At 45.5% G+C, this 18,939-nt stretch overlaps 2 protein-coding genes and 1 pseudogene across 9 annotated transcripts in view; all 3 read left to right on the top strand.

The window, feature by feature from the left end:
• The first annotated feature begins 444 nt into the window (after nt 1–444).
• Nucleotides 445–4,648, top strand: LOC124014394 (annotated as a pseudogene).
• A 74-nt stretch (nt 4,649–4,722) lies between these two features.
• Nucleotides 4,723–16,832, top strand: LOC124014393 (RNA-binding protein 4B-like). 8 transcript variants are annotated; one of them, XR_006835012.1, is made up of 9 exons: nt 6,479–6,629; nt 6,974–7,178; nt 7,626–7,753; nt 8,009–8,967; nt 10,034–10,105; nt 10,365–10,601; nt 12,692–12,779; nt 13,457–13,561; nt 15,101–16,832. XR_006835012.1 is itself a non-coding variant. In XM_046329306.1 (7 exons), exons 2-7 carry the CDS (start codon nt 6,486–6,488, stop codon nt 10,699–10,701), a joined length of 1,845 nt encoding a protein of 614 aa, XP_046185262.1. In that variant the 5' UTR covers nt 4,723–4,783; nt 6,479–6,485; the 3' UTR covers nt 10,702–12,538. The 8 variants fall into 8 exon arrangements, 7 of the variants coding, with proteins under 7 accessions (XP_046185262.1, XP_046185263.1, XP_046185264.1 ...); XM_046329306.1 differs by lacking the exons at nt 12,692–12,779; nt 13,457–13,561; nt 15,101–16,832 and adding an exon at nt 4,723–4,783 and having other exon boundaries at nt 10,365–12,538; XM_046329307.1 differs by lacking the exons at nt 12,692–12,779; nt 13,457–13,561; nt 15,101–16,832 and adding an exon at nt 4,766–4,787 and having other exon boundaries at nt 10,365–12,538.
• A 961-nt stretch (nt 16,833–17,793) lies between these two features.
• The window catches only part of LOC124013951 (alpha-actinin-3-like), a 36,505-nt gene continuing 35,359 nt past the window's right edge, over nt 17,794–18,939 (top strand). The window contains exon 1 of the mRNA XM_046328534.1: nt 17,794–18,175. Coding sequence (XP_046184490.1) covers nt 18,041–18,175 — 135 coding nt within the window. The 5' untranslated portion in view covers nt 17,794–18,040. The remainder of the gene's footprint in view (nt 18,176–18,939) is intronic.

Below are 18,939 nucleotides of genomic sequence, written 5' to 3'. Positions count from 1 at the left end.
GACCACCTCATGAACCTGGTTGAGAGAATTCCAAGAGTGTGCAAAGCTGTCATCAAGGCAATTGCTACTTTGAAGAATCTCAAATATAAAATATATTTTGATTTGTTTAACAGTTTTTTGGTTACTACATGATTCCATATGTGTTATTTCATAGTTCTGATATCTTCACTATTATTCTACAATATAGAAAATAGTACAAATAAAGAAAAAACTTAAATGAGTAGGTGTATCCAAACTTTTGACTGGTACTGTATATATTGCACTACTTTCAGTATATAGGGAATAGGGTGCCATTTGCTATTCTCAGTCCACTCCCCTATTCCCAGTCCACTCCCCCATCATATTACGTTTACTTGTCTTGTCACGTTCACATTATAAAAAGTGAACACCAAATTTATGCAGTGACTGTAATTAACACTAGGTGGCGGTGACGGTCAAAATACCGTTTACCGACCTCGTAAAGATGGCAGCGCCCTTCACCCGTTTGTGTTTGGAGGAAAGTAGGAGATTATCTATTACATTTTGTTATCATAGGTCAGACAACTGCGTGTAGCACAAACATGGACACAGATAGAAATACGAAGGTTTGAAACAATCTGATGTTAAGCTTTCTTCAAACGACAAATTGTCAATTTTGCGATCCTGAGTGTCAGTAGGCTACTGAATGTAAACAATTGCTTATAGACTATTCAATTACTATATTAAATAGTCAAGACCGCGTATACAAATTAATACCAGGACTGTCTGAAAAATCTAGCTATCAGTCATGTGAGTTCATAAATCGTACCTGGTAGGCCTACATTAGCTATCGTCAATAATTGATATGGAACGCAGTATTGGTGGAAAACTAAAGTAGCTTAATTTAACATTTAGAGATCTGGCCATACAGGCTGTACTGTACTCTAATTTCTCTGTTCTGTACAGCTGGAGTTTGCAGTGTAGATGACATGTGACAGTTGTGCAGAGACAATCCAAGCTGCTGGAGGGAAAACCAGGCAGGTGCACTTTTACCTGTCCATTCCACCACTCAAATAATTGATTAGTGTAGTAGGCTACGAACTACACTTCTTCTACAGTGTGCACACACAACTCAATGTGAATTAGGGGCATTGCCCCTAGGCTGCATACCAATAGTAATACAGTAGAACAAATTATGAACGTTATTGTTTACTATTATTATTATTGTTAGCTATTACTGTTACATCCTAGTGCAGTACATTGCAATTTAGTTAGCAATACAGGGGCTGCTCTTGCTTTTGCTCAAATACTTAACACTGGAACGAAACCACAGGGCCCCTCCATGCATTCCACGATTCATCCACTAAAAGCCATTTAAAGCATAGTCGGTCACATGTCAGCAGTAATCTCTCTTTTCCTTCATTCCTCATCTCTGTGTGTTCTCCTCATTGCTTTTCACTCTCTCTGTTTTGGTTCCTCACCCTTTTCTTTCTTTCTCTCTTTTTTTTCTGTTCCTCGTGCCCTCTTTCTCACCTCTCCTTTATTCTGAGTACAGGAGTGCGGTCGGTGAGGATAGACGTGGGGAAGGAGGAGGTTCTGGTGGAAGTATCTCTGACGTCCCATGAGGTGCAGGGTCTCATAGGGAGCACAGGACGCAGGGCATTGGGGGAACAGAACAGGTTAAGGCTGCAGAGGCGGCAGGGTAGCCTAGTGGTTAGAGTGTTGGACTAGTAACCGAAAGGTTGCAAGTTCAAATCCCCGAGCTGACAAGGTACAAATCTGTCTTTCTGCCCCTGAACAGGCAGTTGACCCACTGTTCCTAGGCCGTCATTGAAAATAAGAATTTGTTCTTAACTGACTTGCCTAGTAAAATAAAAAATAAAAATACTTTCAGACATGTTGAATCCGTTTCGGACACGGATGAAATTGTATATTACTTGCATTCATTGCCCGTCAAAAAATTCCGACTTTTTTTTTTGTTTACGCAAAAAGACGAACAATTTGTGCGTTTTTGGTCGGACAGCCATCTCCGTTGTCATTCATCCCTCAAAGGATGACTCTCATTGAAAAAGCATTGCCTCTATCCGAAATACTCTGACTACAAAATCCCAATGTGTCCACGGCCTATGGCGGGAGCCAACAGCCTGAGGGTGTGTGAATTACTTGGTGAATTCAGAATGCCTGAACACAGACTAATGTCCAATATTGAAGTTATTAGTAGGCCTAAATAACAGGTGTATGGGGGCAGCCTATGTGCATCTGTATTTGTGTATTCTACTATATGTGTAATGTGTGTCTACTCTTTATGTGTGAGTCTGTACACTATGCAAATGTTTGTGTGTCTGTGTGTATCAGACTTGGGTGCGGCGGTAGCCATGATCGTTGGTAGTGGTCCTGTTCAGGGGGTGGTGCGGTTCCTGCAGCTGTCTGAGGAGCGCTGTTTGATCGACGGGACCTGGTGCCCACGGCCTCCACGTCCACGCGCTAGGAGATCTCACACAGGACTGCCAGAGGTAGTGCGTGTGTGCGTCCTCAAAGTCGATTAAAGGAACCATTGGCTAGATCTGTCACTCGTGATATCACAGTTGCACCTGCTTGCCCCAGAGGATCATGGGAGCTGATAACTCATGTTTCTCTCTCTGTGTGTGTTTGTACAGCTGTGGAGAACACTATAACCCCTATGGGAGACAACATGACGCCTCGCAGGACCCAGACAGGGTACAGTTTCCTTGCCTTCACTCAGGGTAGGTTACAATGTATAGTCCTGCTTCATTACCTTGTGAAACTGGGGTACTTTCTGAGATGTTATGCTCTCAGGAAGTAACCTTTTACTGTCTCAAAGAGATGATAGGATTGGTATTGACTGATGTTGATTAGACAGATATTGGTAAAAACTGGTCAAATGCTATTCATGGCTGTGATATCCATATCCGTAAATGTGTTTTCTTCCAGCATGTAGATGATCTGGGGAATATTGTGGCTGGACCAGATGGCCGAGCCTCATTCAGACCAAAGGACCCTCAGCTAAAGGTAACACACGTGCACACACCTACTCCTTCTGATCTAAAACCTATGTATTTACATGGTACTTACACAGGCAAGTACAGTGTAATTATAGTGTAGACATTTAGTACATGGTGTTAGAGGCATGCGCAATTTAAAGAATTTACAACTAGACTCACTATGGAGATAAATTAGTAATCTAGAACGTTAATTCTAGGGTGAGGGCAGGTTTAGCCACAATTACATCCTGAGCACAGCACACTGGTCAGTTGTACCAACAACATTGGCTGTGTCCTAATTGGCACCCTATTCCCCATTTAGCGCACTACTTTTGACCAGGGAAAGAGTAGTGCACTAAATCGGGAATACGGTGCCATTTGGGATGCAGGCATTGACAGTGTCCACTCTGACCCCTCCTCTGTCACTTCCTGCAGGTGTGGGATGTGATTGGTCGTTCACTGGTGGTGGATGCTGGGGAGGATGACCGAGGAAGGGGTGGTCACCCCCTCTCCAAACTGACCGGGAACTCCGGGCAGAGGTGATCTCATGGTAGAGGAGAAATGAGGATAGCGGTTAGGTGGACTAACTGTAAGTCAGAGTTGGAGTTAATGAATTGTATTTGACCGTTTAAAATACAATTCTATTGGTTCTTGGAATTTCTCTTAGTGACAAGTGTTCTGTGTATATTCCTGTGTGACTCATGTGTCATGTTGCCTTCATCGTCTAGACTTTGCAGGTGCTGACCCTGTCAATGTATGTGTATCTATTGCTCCGTGCTCATTGGGTACAGACTGGCCTGTGGGATAATCGCTCACTCCGCTGTCCTGTTCCAGAATGCCAAGCAGATCTGTGCGTGTGATGTGGTGACACGATGGGAGGAGAGGGACCGGCCGCTGGCCGGAACGGGCCGCAGCAAGACCACCACAGAGACACCTGCCGCTCACCTGTGATGCCAGATGCGTGGGTCATATTCATTAATGCACAATGTAGCAAAACGTTTTGCAACAAAAACAACATGAGATCTCATTGGACAAGTCCAGGTTAACCGTTCATGTGTTCTGTTTTTTTGCCGAGCGAAAATGACCCTAAATGGTGAACATCACTGGCTGTCGTTGATGATGTCGCACACTGACTGAAACTGCACTGAGAGAGTGTGAGAGAGGTTAAGTAGGAGAGTGAGGAGGAGGAGGAGAGATCAAAGAATTGTCTGTTCAGCAGTCATCTTCCTTTCTATTGAGATGTCATATCGAAATCTTCCGAGACCGGAACCTTTCATGACAGACTAAAGAAACACAACAGGAATAGGATGTATGTTCTTATTTCAAGCGAAAACATCCCATGCTGACTATTCAGTTGTAGTTGACTAATTTGAATCGTTTTGTAATATCAATGTGGATGTTGTCATTCTATGTTTGATTACAATTTGGATACTTATCTCAAGTGCTCTACTGTGTAAATATCAGTACCTCCAAGGGAGATTGTGGTTTACCTCTCAAATGTTGTATGATTTGTATCACAATCATTTTATCAAAATATTTGTAACCAGTGTTGTAGAGATTTTTTGTTGTTGTTACTTTTCTCAGTCAGACTTGTAGTAGAAGGCACCAGTTGCCCTTCGGACTGAGTGAAACCTGTATATGAATTGATAAATTACTGATTTTTGTAATAAACCCTTTTTTTAATAGCCTATCTGTTCAAATGTTATTATGAAGAATCGGCGATCTAGTGTGGCAAGCCCCGAGCTTCCCCATTGGTGAAAAATGCGCGTCATTCTAAAAAAACGGAAGCAGGCGCTACCATTTTGAAACACGACACTGCTTAGGTAAGTAAGTAAGATGTCTGTCCATCTCTTTCATTTTATTTCTTTACAAACGATGGAAAATACACCAAACGACGATGCGTAGAAATGTGAGGTTTTATCCGCGGAGAGCGGAAGAATCAACGAGACAAAAGAGGGAAAGTTGGTTGTCGTACCATTTAATAGATTTTCGCTCTCGCGGAATGTCCATTCCAGTGCGGAAAAATGCTCTTATTGTAACGTTTTAACTGTAAAATTGTTTTGTAATGTATCCAATCCAACACCATTCACTCGATACAATTTGCGTATTACTGTGTAGATTGGGTTGATGATAAATGGCATCGAAATTGTTTGATCACATTTTCACCGCGAGGTTTGTTCAGTTTCGGTTACACCAAGCAAAACATGAAATATACCCGTCGATTACTGGTTTGAAATAAAACTGGTTGCTCAGTCTTAACTGCGACTTTCGAAATCATGTAAACCCGCACCACATTTTTGTAAAATTTCTGTAATATCGTGATCGATCTGGAGATTCCCAATGTTTGTAGCAAAACATTTTTTATTTTCTATTGCTGCGTCATCAGAAAAATAATCGTTTCCATACGCGATGATCCATCATCTGAACTTTTTAAACTAACGTTACTGTAAATATAGGTGATCTTAGCGGATAGGCTACTATGTATAACTTTAGAATTTTCAGTATTCTATACATGTTGTGCTTGGTATGTACAGAAACATCACTCTGGTGTCAAGTTCCTTATTTTTTTGTTGCTCTTCGATCACTTTAAATGGAACACTAGTCACTTTAATGTATGTACTATTTCACTATTTTAATGTTTCTACTGTATTTTAGTCAGTGCCACTCCGACATTGCGTTTCCTAATATTTCTTAATTCCATTATTTTACTTTTAGATTTGTGTGAATTGTTAGATACTACTGCGGTGTTGGAGCTAGGAATACAAGCATTTCGCTACACCCGCCATAACATCCGCTGAATATGCGTATGTGACCAATACCATTTGATTTGATCTACAGCTAGCATAGCAACTGGCCCAGGCTAAGCTGTCGACAAACCTATAGGGTAGCTTAGTGCTTCTTGACCTGTAGGAAGTGAGGTCAACTTGTTGCTTGTGACTAGAATAGGCAACAACCACGGTTCTATGGTGTCATCCATAGAATAACATATTATAACTCGATATGGTGTCTTCAATCGGACATTCATGCCTTTGTAGTTATTATGGGTGGTGGTCAACTGTCAAATCTCTTGACACATTTCATCCCCCTCTTCTCCTGTGGTTTCATTCATTTACTCATCTCTTGATTTCTCCCTCTGAGTGGTTGTAATTACTTTTCTCCAGTGACCGCCGTGGACAAGAGCAACAAGTTGAAGTTCAGGAATGTTGTATTCAGTATGTTCACTTGGTCCTTCTGTAGCTCAGTTGGTAGAGCATGGCGCTTGTAACGCCAGGGTAGTGGGTTCGATCCCCGGGACCACCCATACGTAGAATGTATGCACACATGACTGTAAGTCGCTTTGGATAAAAGCGTCTGCTAAATGGCATATATTATTATTATATTATATATATTATTATTATTATTATTCACTTGTCTGCTCTCTCCCTCCCTTGTGTGTGTGCCTCTGTTTGTCTGTCTGTGTGCGTCTGTCTGCCTGTATCTCTGTGTGTGCGCGTGCGCCTGCATCGGTGTGTCCCCAGCGCCACAATGGACAAGAGCAACACGGTGAAGCTCTTCGTGGGCAACCTGGCTCTGGACACCACCCAGGAGGAGCTGTCGGCCATCTTTGAGTCGTATGGCCAGGTGGTCAGCTGCAGCGTTCTCCGACAGTTCGCCTTCGTACACCTACAGGTACGTTATAGATATCCCATAGGGAGGACTAAGGCATGTCCCAATTCTCCTAAAGTGTATATTTGGTTGCACAGACTGTTCTTTATGGCCTTAACTCCATCTAGACAAAGTTTACACCAAACAATCCTATGTTTTTAAACCCATGATGGGGAGGGAACTCCAGAACTGTGTGTTGGTTGTTACTTTGTAGGCTACATTGAGTCCATACAGTACAACATTAAATTCCTTATTGGGTGATTCTCACATTGTTTTCTAATGTAACATTAAAATCTAAATATCTAAAAATGACCCTATTTATTTAGGTAACATTTTTGAAATGCAATCTAATGTAATGTACTCCCCAGGGCGAGGGGGCTGCAGAGCGGGCCATCAGTGAGCTGAACGGCAGGGAGTTCCGTGGGAGGAACCTGGTGGTGGAGGAGTCCCGGGGCAGACCTCTCCACTCCACCAAGGTGTTTGTGGGCAACCTGTCGGGCATGTGCACCACTGAGGACCTCCAGGAGCTCTTCCAGACCTTCGGCAAAGTACTGGAGTGCGACAAGGTCAAAGGTGAGTCTCGTCCTTTCTAATGGAGGAGTACTCGGAAGGGAGATGCAGTACATTTTGGTCCACCGGTGCCTGAAGTGGGCCGGATGGTGCTGTCTGGTACGAAGAACTTGCACCTCAAATGTTCTACTGCTGAAGGAAGTACCGTACCTCTTATAGAATATTGGCTGTAATATGTGTACTAGTAACTAAATATAAAGAGTTCCAGCACCCAGAATGAGTACCGGCACCTATTTCAGTGCACTTCAAGCACCGTGTACCATTTGGTAGCTAGTTAAGAGCCAAGGTATTCTTAGCTGTTTAGGGCTTCTTCATTATGCAACTTGAATTACAGTCAGGTACGGTCTGTGTATAATTGTATAGAACAATAAGAAATGTGTGTATAGAGCGTTAAGGTGTGTGTGGCATGCCCGGTGTGGTTCTAACTGGTGTCCCTGCGCTCAATGACAGCCAGGCTCTCCTCTTCTGCAGGATACGCCTTTGTGCACATGGAGAATAAGGAGGAGGCTCTACAGGCCATCGAGGCCCTCCACGGCACCTCCTTCAAGGGACGCCCGCTCTCCGTGGAGCTCTCCAAGGTGCTGTAGCACGATGCCCTGACATAGAAATAGAATGGGGAAAGGGATTGATGGGTGGACCAGTGGCCATTTTGAGTGGACCCGTGAGGGTGCGGCCAAATTGCTGTGGCTGAAGGGATATTTCCGTTCTAGTGATTGTATTTCTATGTGTACTACCGTACCCGTAACGCCCTGCATTGTATATCTGTTTTTTTATCTCAGTAATGATGCCCCCCGAAGCTAACGGGATTGTGTCTTGTCTATTTATCCTTACAGGTACAGCCCTCTAAGCAAACCCCCACCGGGAAGATCCCCTGTGTGAGCTGTGGGAAGCAGGGCCACTATGCTGGGGAGTGCCCTGCAGGGAAGCCCTCTCTGGAACAGTACCAGAGCCAGGCTGCTGTGTTAGCTGCAGCCGCCGCCGCCGCAGCCGGCCTCCCACTCCAGGTCCAGCAGAGCGTCCACAACTCTGTCTACAACACCTCGACCTTTGACCCCACATACGCGGCGCTGGCGGGCCACACCACCGGCACGAGGACGGACGGCAACCCCGTCAACCAGGCAGTGTACGGTGCCCTGGCGACGCAGGTCTACGGCGCCAACGTGGCCAATCAGCTCTATGGAGTCCAGGCAGCAAATCAGGCGGCGGCGTTGACGCAGGCGGGCGCCACGCAGGTGTACGCCAGGTCCATGAACCCCAGCCACGCCGCCCTCTACAGTCAGCTCAGTCAGATCGCTGCCAGCCCCGCCGCTGCCTACTCCACACCCGTCTACGCGCATGCCATGGCCAACCACCACCACCCAGGGGCCGTCTACCTGGCAGCCCCTGGCGTAGAGATGCCTACGACCGCTGCTGCCATCAACCAGGCCTACGCCTTGGCACCGGCGCTCTATGGGGGCGCCCACCATGCCTACGGTCACATGGGGATGGGAGCCATGAGCGTGTCGGCGGACCCGTCGGCGGCCATTTTTGAGGCGGCGAGGGTGCAGCACTACTTCGCCCAGGGACAGCAGGTTCTGGCCGAGCAGCAGAATGCGGCGGCGGCCCAAGCGGCAAAGTCCGGGGAAAGGGACCGGAGTCCCCTGAGGCGCTCGGCGGGGTCCCTGCTGCCCGACCCGGTCATGAAGCCCTTCATGTATCAGAGAGCCCCCAAGCAACGCCGGCCGCTGCTCCCCACCCCCGCTGGGCGAGCTGCAGAGGAGGAAGCGGAGGCTGCGGAGGACCCCATGACTAGGTACTAGCACTTTCTCCTTATCAAATCCTATTTGACCCTCATTCACCGTTTAGTTGACTTTACGTTCTATGGGGTGTATCCAGATTTCCACTTTTAAGTAACAATTTAGTGTCCCGTTGACATCAGTGCAGGACTGAGTGCAGTAGAGATTTGTATTCTCCCCAGTGGTTGTAGGAATGTTTAATCCTCTCTGATCCTCCACAATGCATTGCACTCGACACCATAAACACTCCTTTCTCAGTACATTACCCTCTCACTACAAACCTTCGTCTGTTCTCAGGCTTCAGGAGTGGAAGTGGACATACAGAACTAGGCAAATGTGATGTCACAATGTAGAAATGAGTTTTAAAATAAAATAAAAAAACCTGGTATGAGTATTTGTCCAAACTTTTGACTGGTCCTGTACGTACTGTACCAGAATTGTTCAATACGTTATCCTTCATTGTAGTCACAGACTCGCTTTACCCCTTGTGCATTTTCTGAAAGCCTGTTCTTTTTGTGTGAAAATACATCTATTCCCTGCTAGTAGATGATCTGAAACACTCTCTGTCTCCCTCCCTCCGTGTGTATCTTAGAGACCAGTGTCAACAGTACGCTGAGTACTACCAACAACAGCACCAACAGTACCAGCAGCTCCAGCAGTTACAGTAATTAGGCAAATCCTAATTTCCATTCTAAGTCGACTCTTCACTTAGTCTCACATTTTACATCAATGCGTGGCTCAGTGACATTTGACTTCTGTGGAAGTTAGGGCCCCCAATGGTTTTTAGGGGCACTTAACCCATCGCTCTCCTTATTGAATCCTCTCTGACATTTCCCAGTGTACTGCACTCTCTCTCCTTTTCCACTACATGACCCCTCCTGATGTTCAGACTTCAGGAGTGGTAGTGGACATGCGCTGAGCCAAATGGCTCAATACGTTATCCTTCATTGCCGTCACCGAGGCTTGTTTTAATTTAACCAACCCCCCTTTTGCACATTCTCTGAAAGCCTGTTCCCTACTGGTACATGATCTAAAATCTGTCCCTCCTCCCTCCCTCCCTCCCTCCCTCCGTGTGTATCTTAGAGAGCAGTACCAACAGTATGCTGAGTACTACCAACAACAGCACCAACAGTACCAGCAGCTGCAGCAGTTACAGTACGCTACCTACCCTACCTACCGCCCCCGAAAAGACTCTGTACCCCCACTTGAAACCTTGTGTGTAAAAGACTAATATACAATCCCTAGTATATAACCCAAAACCCTCTTGTCTGTCTGTCCCCCCCTCTCCTTTCCTCTTTTTCCCTCTCCTAACTTCCCTCCCTCTTTACTCCGTTTTCTCCTTCCCTCTGTCTGTTCCTTTCTCCCCCTCTACCCACCCTCCCCTCCGTTCCCCTTTCTCTCTCCTCTCCCCTAGGTACTATGCAGAGTATTACCAGCAGTACCAACAGTACCAGCAACTCCAGCAGTACCAGCAACTCCAACAGCTCCAGTACGCCTACCCACCTCCCAACCACCACGCCATGGCCGCCATCCCTGCCCACGCCATTGCGGGCCACGCCCACCACCACGGCCAGCCCGGTCACGTCACGGCGCTGGACTCCGCCCTCAGGCCAGTGGTGCCCGCCTCCGCTATGGTGGCCGTGCCCAGAGTGTATGAGTCGCCGCTGCCGCCGCCACCGAACCGCAAGGAGGCCGTCCTCCGCCGAGCCCCCGAACTCTCCCTTCACACGCCTGAGCCCCCGTTCCGATAGTCCACACCTCCCTCGCTCACACCTCCTCTGCCACCCTACCGCACACAACCCGTATATACCACCCTCGTACCCTTCCTTTCTCTCAGCGGCTGTGTGTATCTGTGTGTGGAGGTATATATATATCTGTGTGTGTCTCTGGATGTGTATCTGTGTGAGAATTAGTGTTTTGTGTGTGGAGTTGGTTTGGTATTAGTTTTTACTGTAGTCAATGGATAAACACCCAAGCCTCTAAACCCCAACCGTGGTCCTGATACCACACACACAGTGCAGTGAAAAGGGGGAAAATTAGCTCTTACCCGCCACATACCGGTGGCTTTTTTTAGTAGGGATTTCTATTGCCTTTTAAAGTGTGAGAAATGGACTGAGAACCGTCATACATTTTCAATGCCTTCAAGAGTGATGATTTACAGTGTAAAGGCCAAAATATGAGGGTTCTCGAGGATTCGTTTTTTTAGCTAATCTCTCCACTGGTTCAACAGAAATATTTCTAGCTTTTATTTTAACGATATGAATGTATTGAAACTGCACTGTGGTTTGTTGTGAAGGTCCAGGGTTGGAGGGGTCTGTGTGTCTTGCATGCGTCGGGACTGTGGTGTGAGCGAGCGAGAGAGATGTTGGCTTTCTGTTTCAATGTAATTCACACTGTCCGGTTCCCTCACTAGTGGAACCCTGGGGGACGCGAGGGCACAGACCACAGCCACACTATTATTTTAGAACTACATTCTACCTACCCAGCCTCATCCCTCCCCTCACCCCGCCGCAACCAGAACACTGAAAGACACTGCTACATTTCTGCCCTCTTTTACTCCCATCTATACCTTAGCCTGGTTAAACCAGATTGAATGCTGTGCTCACCACTGAAACAATGGAGGATTCCACATTGTCAGGTTTCACCAGGCTATCTATACCTACCTCTGACGATGAGATAGGATTGAGATTAGCTGGTTAGAATATGAATTGTCTGCTTTCTATCCATCCAGTGTATAAATTGGTGTCAGTTGCAGGGTTTGGATCCATTCCATTTGAAATCAAATCAGTCGATTTACTTCCTGAAATGGAATGGACCCCAACCCTGGTCAGGAGTTTGGAGAATGCCACATTTTAGTGACAAAGATGATGTACTATACTAATAGTGTCTTGCTGCATCAGTATATTTTGAGGCCTTTTGAAGTATGTTTTAGTTTTTTTTGTAAGTGGTTGTTGGGTCGACGAGTACATTCTAACCCCTCAGATCATGTATGTATGAACTGTTTGGTGGATTTATAAGCAAGTCAACGTTTTTGACTTTTTAGCTAGAGAACCATGAGTTTCGGTGAGCTTGACGTTGTGCCCGAGCGTTGCGTGAAGTGCATTTAGTGGAGGGAATAGCTCCTGTTTTTGAAGTGCTTTTTTTCTAATGGCAGTCTTAAAAATTTAAATAAAATAAAAAATCTGAGGTGGAGGGTTAACGGGTTAAGATAACGTGACGTGATCTTTTTTTTTTTTTTTGTGGTGCGGTGACCTTCGCACCGATGGTATGATGACAGGTGGAGCAGTATCTTTCAGTCGCCCGCCCCCGACGTGTCCGTGCACCCCCCCCCCGTTGTAAGACGACTCACTACCCCCGTACCCCACTGCCCTTTCGCCTTGTGGTTGTGGTGATGTAGCTTTTTATGTTGCATATTCTCTCTCCGTCTCTCATATATACCAACGCACACACGGTTGCATCTCCTGTGAAATCTCGATGGTCACAACAACAAAAATATTTTTTATTCTTATTGCTTGCCTTGTGTCTGACCATGTTTTTTATTTAGCCTTTTTTTTTTGTCTTAAAAAAAATAATAAACAATTAAACTGGCATGCTTTTTAATATGTACACTATACATGCCCACCATTTTTAAAATAAAGAATGTTTCTGACTAGTGGGGAGGGGTGGGCCTGAGTGTTTCAGATGTTTTTTTTTTTTTTGTATTTTTCACTCCTTCCTGTTTCTCCTTGTTGTAATGACCAGACCCATGTGACTGGGGACCAGGGTGGCAGAGAAAATGAGGAGTAGCGTCAGTGTGTGCTTCCCCCCCTAGTCTGCCTCGGTGGATGGGGTAAGTCTAGTCTGGGGTCGGCCTCTCTTTCCAGCCTCACTCGAACTCTGTAGGACTACAGCACAGACAGGCTCCGGGTGTGTCCCAATAATATCTATATTTTTTTTCCTCAATTGTGCACTTGTTCACATCCCTTCACTAATTTGAGAGGAAAGGACTTGTATAAGAAATTTGATGGAAACACCCTCTAGCCCATGCATCCACTAATCCAATGCGATTTAGATGTGTAAGAAGTAGTGAACGAGTGTACACTTCAGGAAGAAAGAGATCATTGGGACATAACCTCTCACTGGTATCCCAACAAGGCTACTGTTACCATGCGCTCATGTCTGAAAACCGTTTCCATGACCTCTGATCTTTTTTGATTGCCGCTTTGTGTCGATTTTAACATTTTAATTGCAGATTCAATGTTGAACCGAGTAGCGCACATTACTCGTTTGCAGATGATTCCTTGTTTACCAATGGCGGACACACACACACAGCATCCGAGAGCTGGAGAGAGGCACGCAGATAGAATGGCTCCATCTGTAGCATTTTGATCTGTTGGGCTTGCTCCTACCCAACCACAACACCCAACAATGTCTGTCTCCAGTGACTTCTGTTCTAGACGTGCATGTGTCACTGTGCTCTATATCCAAAGCCCTGTACATACCGACTAACTATGTCAACTGAAATAGGTCCCCGGCCGTCCAGACACAGCCAAGCGTGTGAGGTGAGAGGGGGAAGACAATAAACGTCGCGCAGGCAAATAGGAAGTGGGAACTCAAATCTACTCCACCAAGGTAATGAAACAAAGCACCGCTCCCCCCCCCCCTTCTCTGACTGTGCTTTGACCAAACTCCCACCACCCCTCCGTAGCTCCCCACTCACCTGCGTTGACATTGCCAAAGCCGGGGGGCTTCTCTTGGGGAGGGGTCACTGCTCACTGCTGCTGTGATGTCTCCTACCAGACTTCCAGTGAATTGTCCCGTCTCTTGCCTTGCAGCACCTACATTTGGACTGTTCCGTCAGTCTCTCTCTGTCGTGCTGATGTGTGTGTGTGTTAGGGTGAGAGATTCTGTGCTTGTGCTTGACTTTTTGTGTGTGACTACATGTTTAATAGAGTGAGCCAGTGTGTGGTGTCGTTGGTGTGTTGAGGCTTGGCACATTTGGATCTCCTGCCCCCCGCTAGTGACTCCTACACCGCCGTGTTCGCCACCCCTCCTCCCAACCCATCCCTCTGTGCCTGTCCGCCGTACACAACGCTTTCCACTTCCACCGCTGCCATCTTGGATCTCGGCTGGGTTCTGTGGCTCTAGCTGCGGATCAGCTGGCCACACCCACCCCTGGGTATGGCTGTAGCTATAGAGACCTAGTGAATGACAATGGACACAGTGTATGGTGGCCCAGTGGGGTCGCTTGGCTGGTAAGAGTATTACCAGCAACGGTAGAGAAAGCGAGACACCCCACTCCCTATTTATTTTTTTTCTAATCGGGGCAGGCCCACTCTGGTCTACTGCGGGGGGGGGGGGGGTGACCCAGGCCAAGAAATCTCACTGGCTCATTTTTTTCTGGTTGGTCGGGGCAAGTGAGATGGGGACAGTAAATAGACAAAAGCCAGTCTCACATGCCAGACATTGGCCGCGTGCCTCTGCACAGGCGTTGATGATGCATACCTTATCCTACAACGCCTGGATAGGTAATGTGATTAGCTGATACTTGAATTATGTTATAGCAATCAGTCAGTCGATGACGTGGCACGCAAACATCGGTTGATGCATGCAAGGGAATGCAACCTATATGGAGGAACTGAGCTCGTGCGGGAAAAGCATGCTCACGCGAGAGATGCAAAATCCCACTTACACAAACAGGAACCCTTGACCATTATTGTAAAATGGTTAACGGCCAGAGTCAACTCTTGTTTATCCACCATCTTTGGTATTCATGAAACAGACTTTGTAGGGAGAGTTTTTGCTTAGCAAAAACTGTGATGGGTTTGCCATGATTGTATGGGGGTTAATCACTGTTCACTACCAACACCACCAGCTCCTTGCAGTTTAATCAATAAATTCAAGACTGTCTAATAAAGCCAATAAATTAACCTCCCTCTGAAGAATAACATTCATGTTTTTTTTAAACACAAGAGTTAAAAAATAGCCCTATCAAAAATGTCCTATAAGACTGACGAGCCCAGTAAGGGTTAACTACCTGCAGATTCACTGCAATCTCAGGACTCTTATAGGATTTCTTTGGTACGGGGACTATTTCTCTTCACTTCCAACCAGCTCTACTTGTTTGTTCTGTATAAATGTGTGTATCTGTTAAGAATCTCCCTCTGTTAGGATGGCCGAACACACACACTTGTCCCCCAACGTGTTCACTGGGCAGCCGAGAGGTGCGTTGCTGGCGGGCAGAGACTTGACAGGGAGAGGGCGTGGTCTTCCTGTCTCTGTCTGCGTCACCACTGAAAAGAATGAAGGATGGAAGGAAGCTGCGTTTGTAATGTAGGGATCTCCGGCTCTGATCCCAGCCTGTTCCCTTAAACCCATTCTGTCCTGATCTTAGAGGAGAAAAGGAATCTATATGTTTTAAAAAATGGTGGCTCAAGGAAAGGAAGTGGGTGGGTTAAGAGAGCTGGGCCAGTAACCGGAAGGTCTGTGGTTCAAACCCCCTGAGCTGACTAGATGAAAAAGTCTGTCTATGCCCTTGAGCAAGGCACTTAACTCTAATTTGCTCCTGTAAATCGCTCTGGATAAGATTGACTACAATGTTAAAAGGTTCACCACCAATCTCTCCTCTGAGCATTCAAACTACAGTATTGCCCCGGCACAAAATGGACTAACTCAAATAACTAATCAGGATGTGGGCCCCTTTTCCTCTCAGATGTGGACGTGTGGAGTCTGACTCTAGTGCTTGAGCAAATGCAGTCAGCTTTGTATTTCTGAATTCCACCTGGCCTGCTCCCTATTAGCTCACACTGACTGGTAACCATATGGCTGCAGCCTTTCATCATTGCTCCTGTCCTGCTCTACCTCGCGCTGCACAACACAGGACAGGGAAGCCAGAAATGCTGCCATACCAATAGAATCTCAATTCCAAATTTCGCCCCTCTTTCCTGAAATGTGTGCTTGTCCACTCCCCCTCAAGGAAGTGGGGGGGGGGGGGGGGATTGTTCTAGACAGAGTATACCGTATATCTAATACCAATCTCAATATTTTCATGGAGTGAACGAGTGCACACTTCATGTAGATCGGGGAGAATTGGAATTGGGCCACAGTTTTGCCCCCAGGGTAGTCGCCAGTCCACTGTCTATCACACTTAACATTGCTGCCCAAATACTACCTAGTCACATCAAATATTGTATTCTCACATGCAAGGACTTGTTCCTAAATTGACTTAATTAAGAATCTGGGACAAGTCAAGTGTAGTTACAGTGTAATGGTGTGCGATTTCATCTGGTTAAGGAAAATACTATTTATAGTCCTACGATATAAAGGCAACCTAATGTAAACTGTTACCTCAATTGTTATCTAATAGCTATGTTCTTATAGTCTGAGTTATTGGAGGAGACATTTTTTAGGGAGAAAGAGCATTTTCGTATGCCGAACTGGATTGTTAAGTTGATGTTTTTGCAAATATCAATGTTGAGTCATTTGGTACGTCAAGTGCATTTACAGGAAAAAAACAAGTGCAAATAATCAGCATGCTTGAAGGAGATGAAGGGGGACATTTTAATGGTGCAAAGTAGTTCAAAGATGCCAGAAAATATTGTAAAACTCATAATCCAGCAGTGTTATACATTTTTTTAAACAATGTGCATTATAAAAGTGATTATCTAACTAGAGTTTAGTATGCTGAGCAATGCATGAATAGTGTCCTTTTTATAACACACAATGCTTGAGAAGTCTAATTTTTGCACGACTTTGCACCATGAAAATGTCGCCTGAAATGTATTATGACAATCAATGAATAACCAAATTTCATATACTTATGTATACTCCTTGCATTGCTTATGTCTCGAGGCACTGTACCGTCTGCATGGTTGTACCAAATAAATGATTATTTTAAAATAAACTTTTAAATTTTTCTCATTAAACATAATTAGGCTCGTTTTAAAAGTTTATAGCACAAATATGGTAATAAAGCAGTGCTATACACCTTTTTATGCTATTTTTGTGATTTAAAAAAAATGTAATACTGTAGGCCTAGATCACTTTGTTTGAATGTTTAATGCTGTTCCGCCAACTGACATTTTTCATCGTAGCTGTCACTGGTGTATCAGCCAATTATTGCGAAGTCAACTGCCTTCAGCTGTTCTTTGATTTCTACCTCCGAGTCACAGCACTTTATATAGGCCTTGTCATGTCAATGTGCCATCTGGATATGTGACCTTCAGAGTACTACAGAGGCGAGGCCAGCTTTTTTTCAAACCTCACCTCAGGGAACCCCAGAGACGTTTCATAATTTTGTTGTAGCCCTCAAGCCTTAGACTATTTGAGTCTAAGGCTTGACTCAAATAGTCTCAGGCTTGATGATTAGTTGACACTTTAAATCAGGTGTGCTAGATCTGGAATAGTTCAAACACGTGGAAAAGCTGGGGCTCCAAGATGAGAGGTTTGAGAAAGTATGGAAAAAGCCTATCCCTGTGAGTTTCCAGGATTCATACTGTAATTTTCCCGACAATTATCCTAAAATGTATAATTCTTAATGACACATGTCTTAGAATAAGATATCGTTGTAAGGACATTCAAGTTATCCGAGGTCTTTATTGTTTATCATTGTAGTCAGTGTGAGGGGTATATAGACTACAGCCTGAGAATAAAGGCGCACCAGAGGCAACAGGTGCTGTTCACAAACTGAAGTTTACAATCGCCTTCAGTAAGGGGTGTGATTGACGTCTCCATCCTCCTCTCTCAAGCCTCCCTGCCCCGGCATAGGTCAACTCTCCAACCACAACCCCACCCATCGCACCTTTTTAGGGTCAGACCCTGACACCCGCACGCCCGGGTTCTCGTACTTATTGGGGTGCGGTCACGTGTTCTACTTTTGACCAGGAAAGTAGCACCGACCAAGCAGAGTTTCTGGTAGTGGGAGCTGCACCTCTGCCGCAGTCTGTACTCTGTCGCCGCATCTCTTGTTTCTGCTGACCAGCACACCTGACAGACACCGAGTCCTCAAGCCCAAGGAGGGTTTCATCTGTTATCTACAAGGCTTAGAGTGCGCATAAACCTCGTTTCTTTTCTATATAATCAGAGGGGGTACTAGAAACCCTAGACGGCATTATGATGGCTGTCGAACCCCAAGCGCAATATAACACCTCGTATATGATGAGCGAGGAGCATCAGTATATGTCTCCGGAGGATGAGTGGGACAGGGACCTACTGCTGGACCCCGCATGGGAGAAACAGCAGAGAAAGGTACGTTCGGTGCCGGACTGTGAGTAAGTCAAGTCAAAAGTGGCAGCGTTACGGTTAAATGTCGTCTAGAGCGGGTCGTTGTGCACTACGGACATTTGTGCGTCTGGCTTGAGTCCAGCCATCCCGTTGTGTATGTTTTATGAGTGCCCAGAATCAAATGGTTGACAGTTACTAAAATCCCTGTAAAACGTATAACAGTTGTCAAGTGAAACGGAGGGGAGATAAGGAGTTGGCGCACGCACCTGCTCCTTTTCAGTTCTGGAAGCTATGAGCAGAGCGGTTAGATATTTCAGACGCGTAACGTTCTCAGTGTTATCTTTCACTTACCCCCGACAGGGACACGAAGACAGTCTCAAAATAAATATATAAATATATATATATATACCCCACACATTTAAACTAAGAAATAGAACAAGTAGGAACTTGTGTGATTTTATGCACGACTTTTCCAAGAAGTCACCATGCGCTATAGGCAGGCCCAACTCAAACCATTTACAGAATCTCTAAACCAATTTTTTCTCTAAACAGAATTTCCCAAACTCGGTCTTGGAGACCCCAAGGGTTGCACGTTTTGTTTTTTTGCCCTAGCACTAGATAGATGATATTTTTTTTTATAAAATCAAAGCGTGATGACAATGATGCAGCCCTTAGAGTCCCCAGGACCAAGATGGGGAAACGCTGCTCTAAACGATGCTTAGACCAACCAGTCGAAAGTTAAGCCTACACAATAAAAGTAGGCCTATATACATGTATAGAAATATGTT

The sequence above is a fragment of the Oncorhynchus gorbuscha genome, linkage group LG25 (assembly GCF_021184085.1).
Source record: "Oncorhynchus gorbuscha isolate QuinsamMale2020 ecotype Even-year linkage group LG25, OgorEven_v1.0, whole genome shotgun sequence".
NCBI lineage: Eukaryota > Metazoa > Chordata > Actinopteri > Salmoniformes > Salmonidae > Oncorhynchus > Oncorhynchus gorbuscha.
Note: the sequence above shows the minus strand (reverse complement) of the source record. Positions and strands in the feature narration are given on the sequence as shown.

Coding starts and splice junctions, on each gene's coding strand:
- LOC124014393 (XM_046329306.1), top strand. CDS start 6,486: ATGGACAAGAGCAACACGGTGAAGCTCTTCGTGGGCAACCTGGCTCTG. Junction 6,630..6,973: donor TCGCCTTCGTACACCTACAG/GTACGTTATAGA, acceptor TGTACTCCCCAG/GGCGAGGGGGCTGCAGAGCG. Junction 8,968..10,033: donor GCGGAGGACCCCATGACTAG/GTACTAGCACTT, acceptor TGTGTATCTTAG/AGAGCAGTACCAACAGTATG.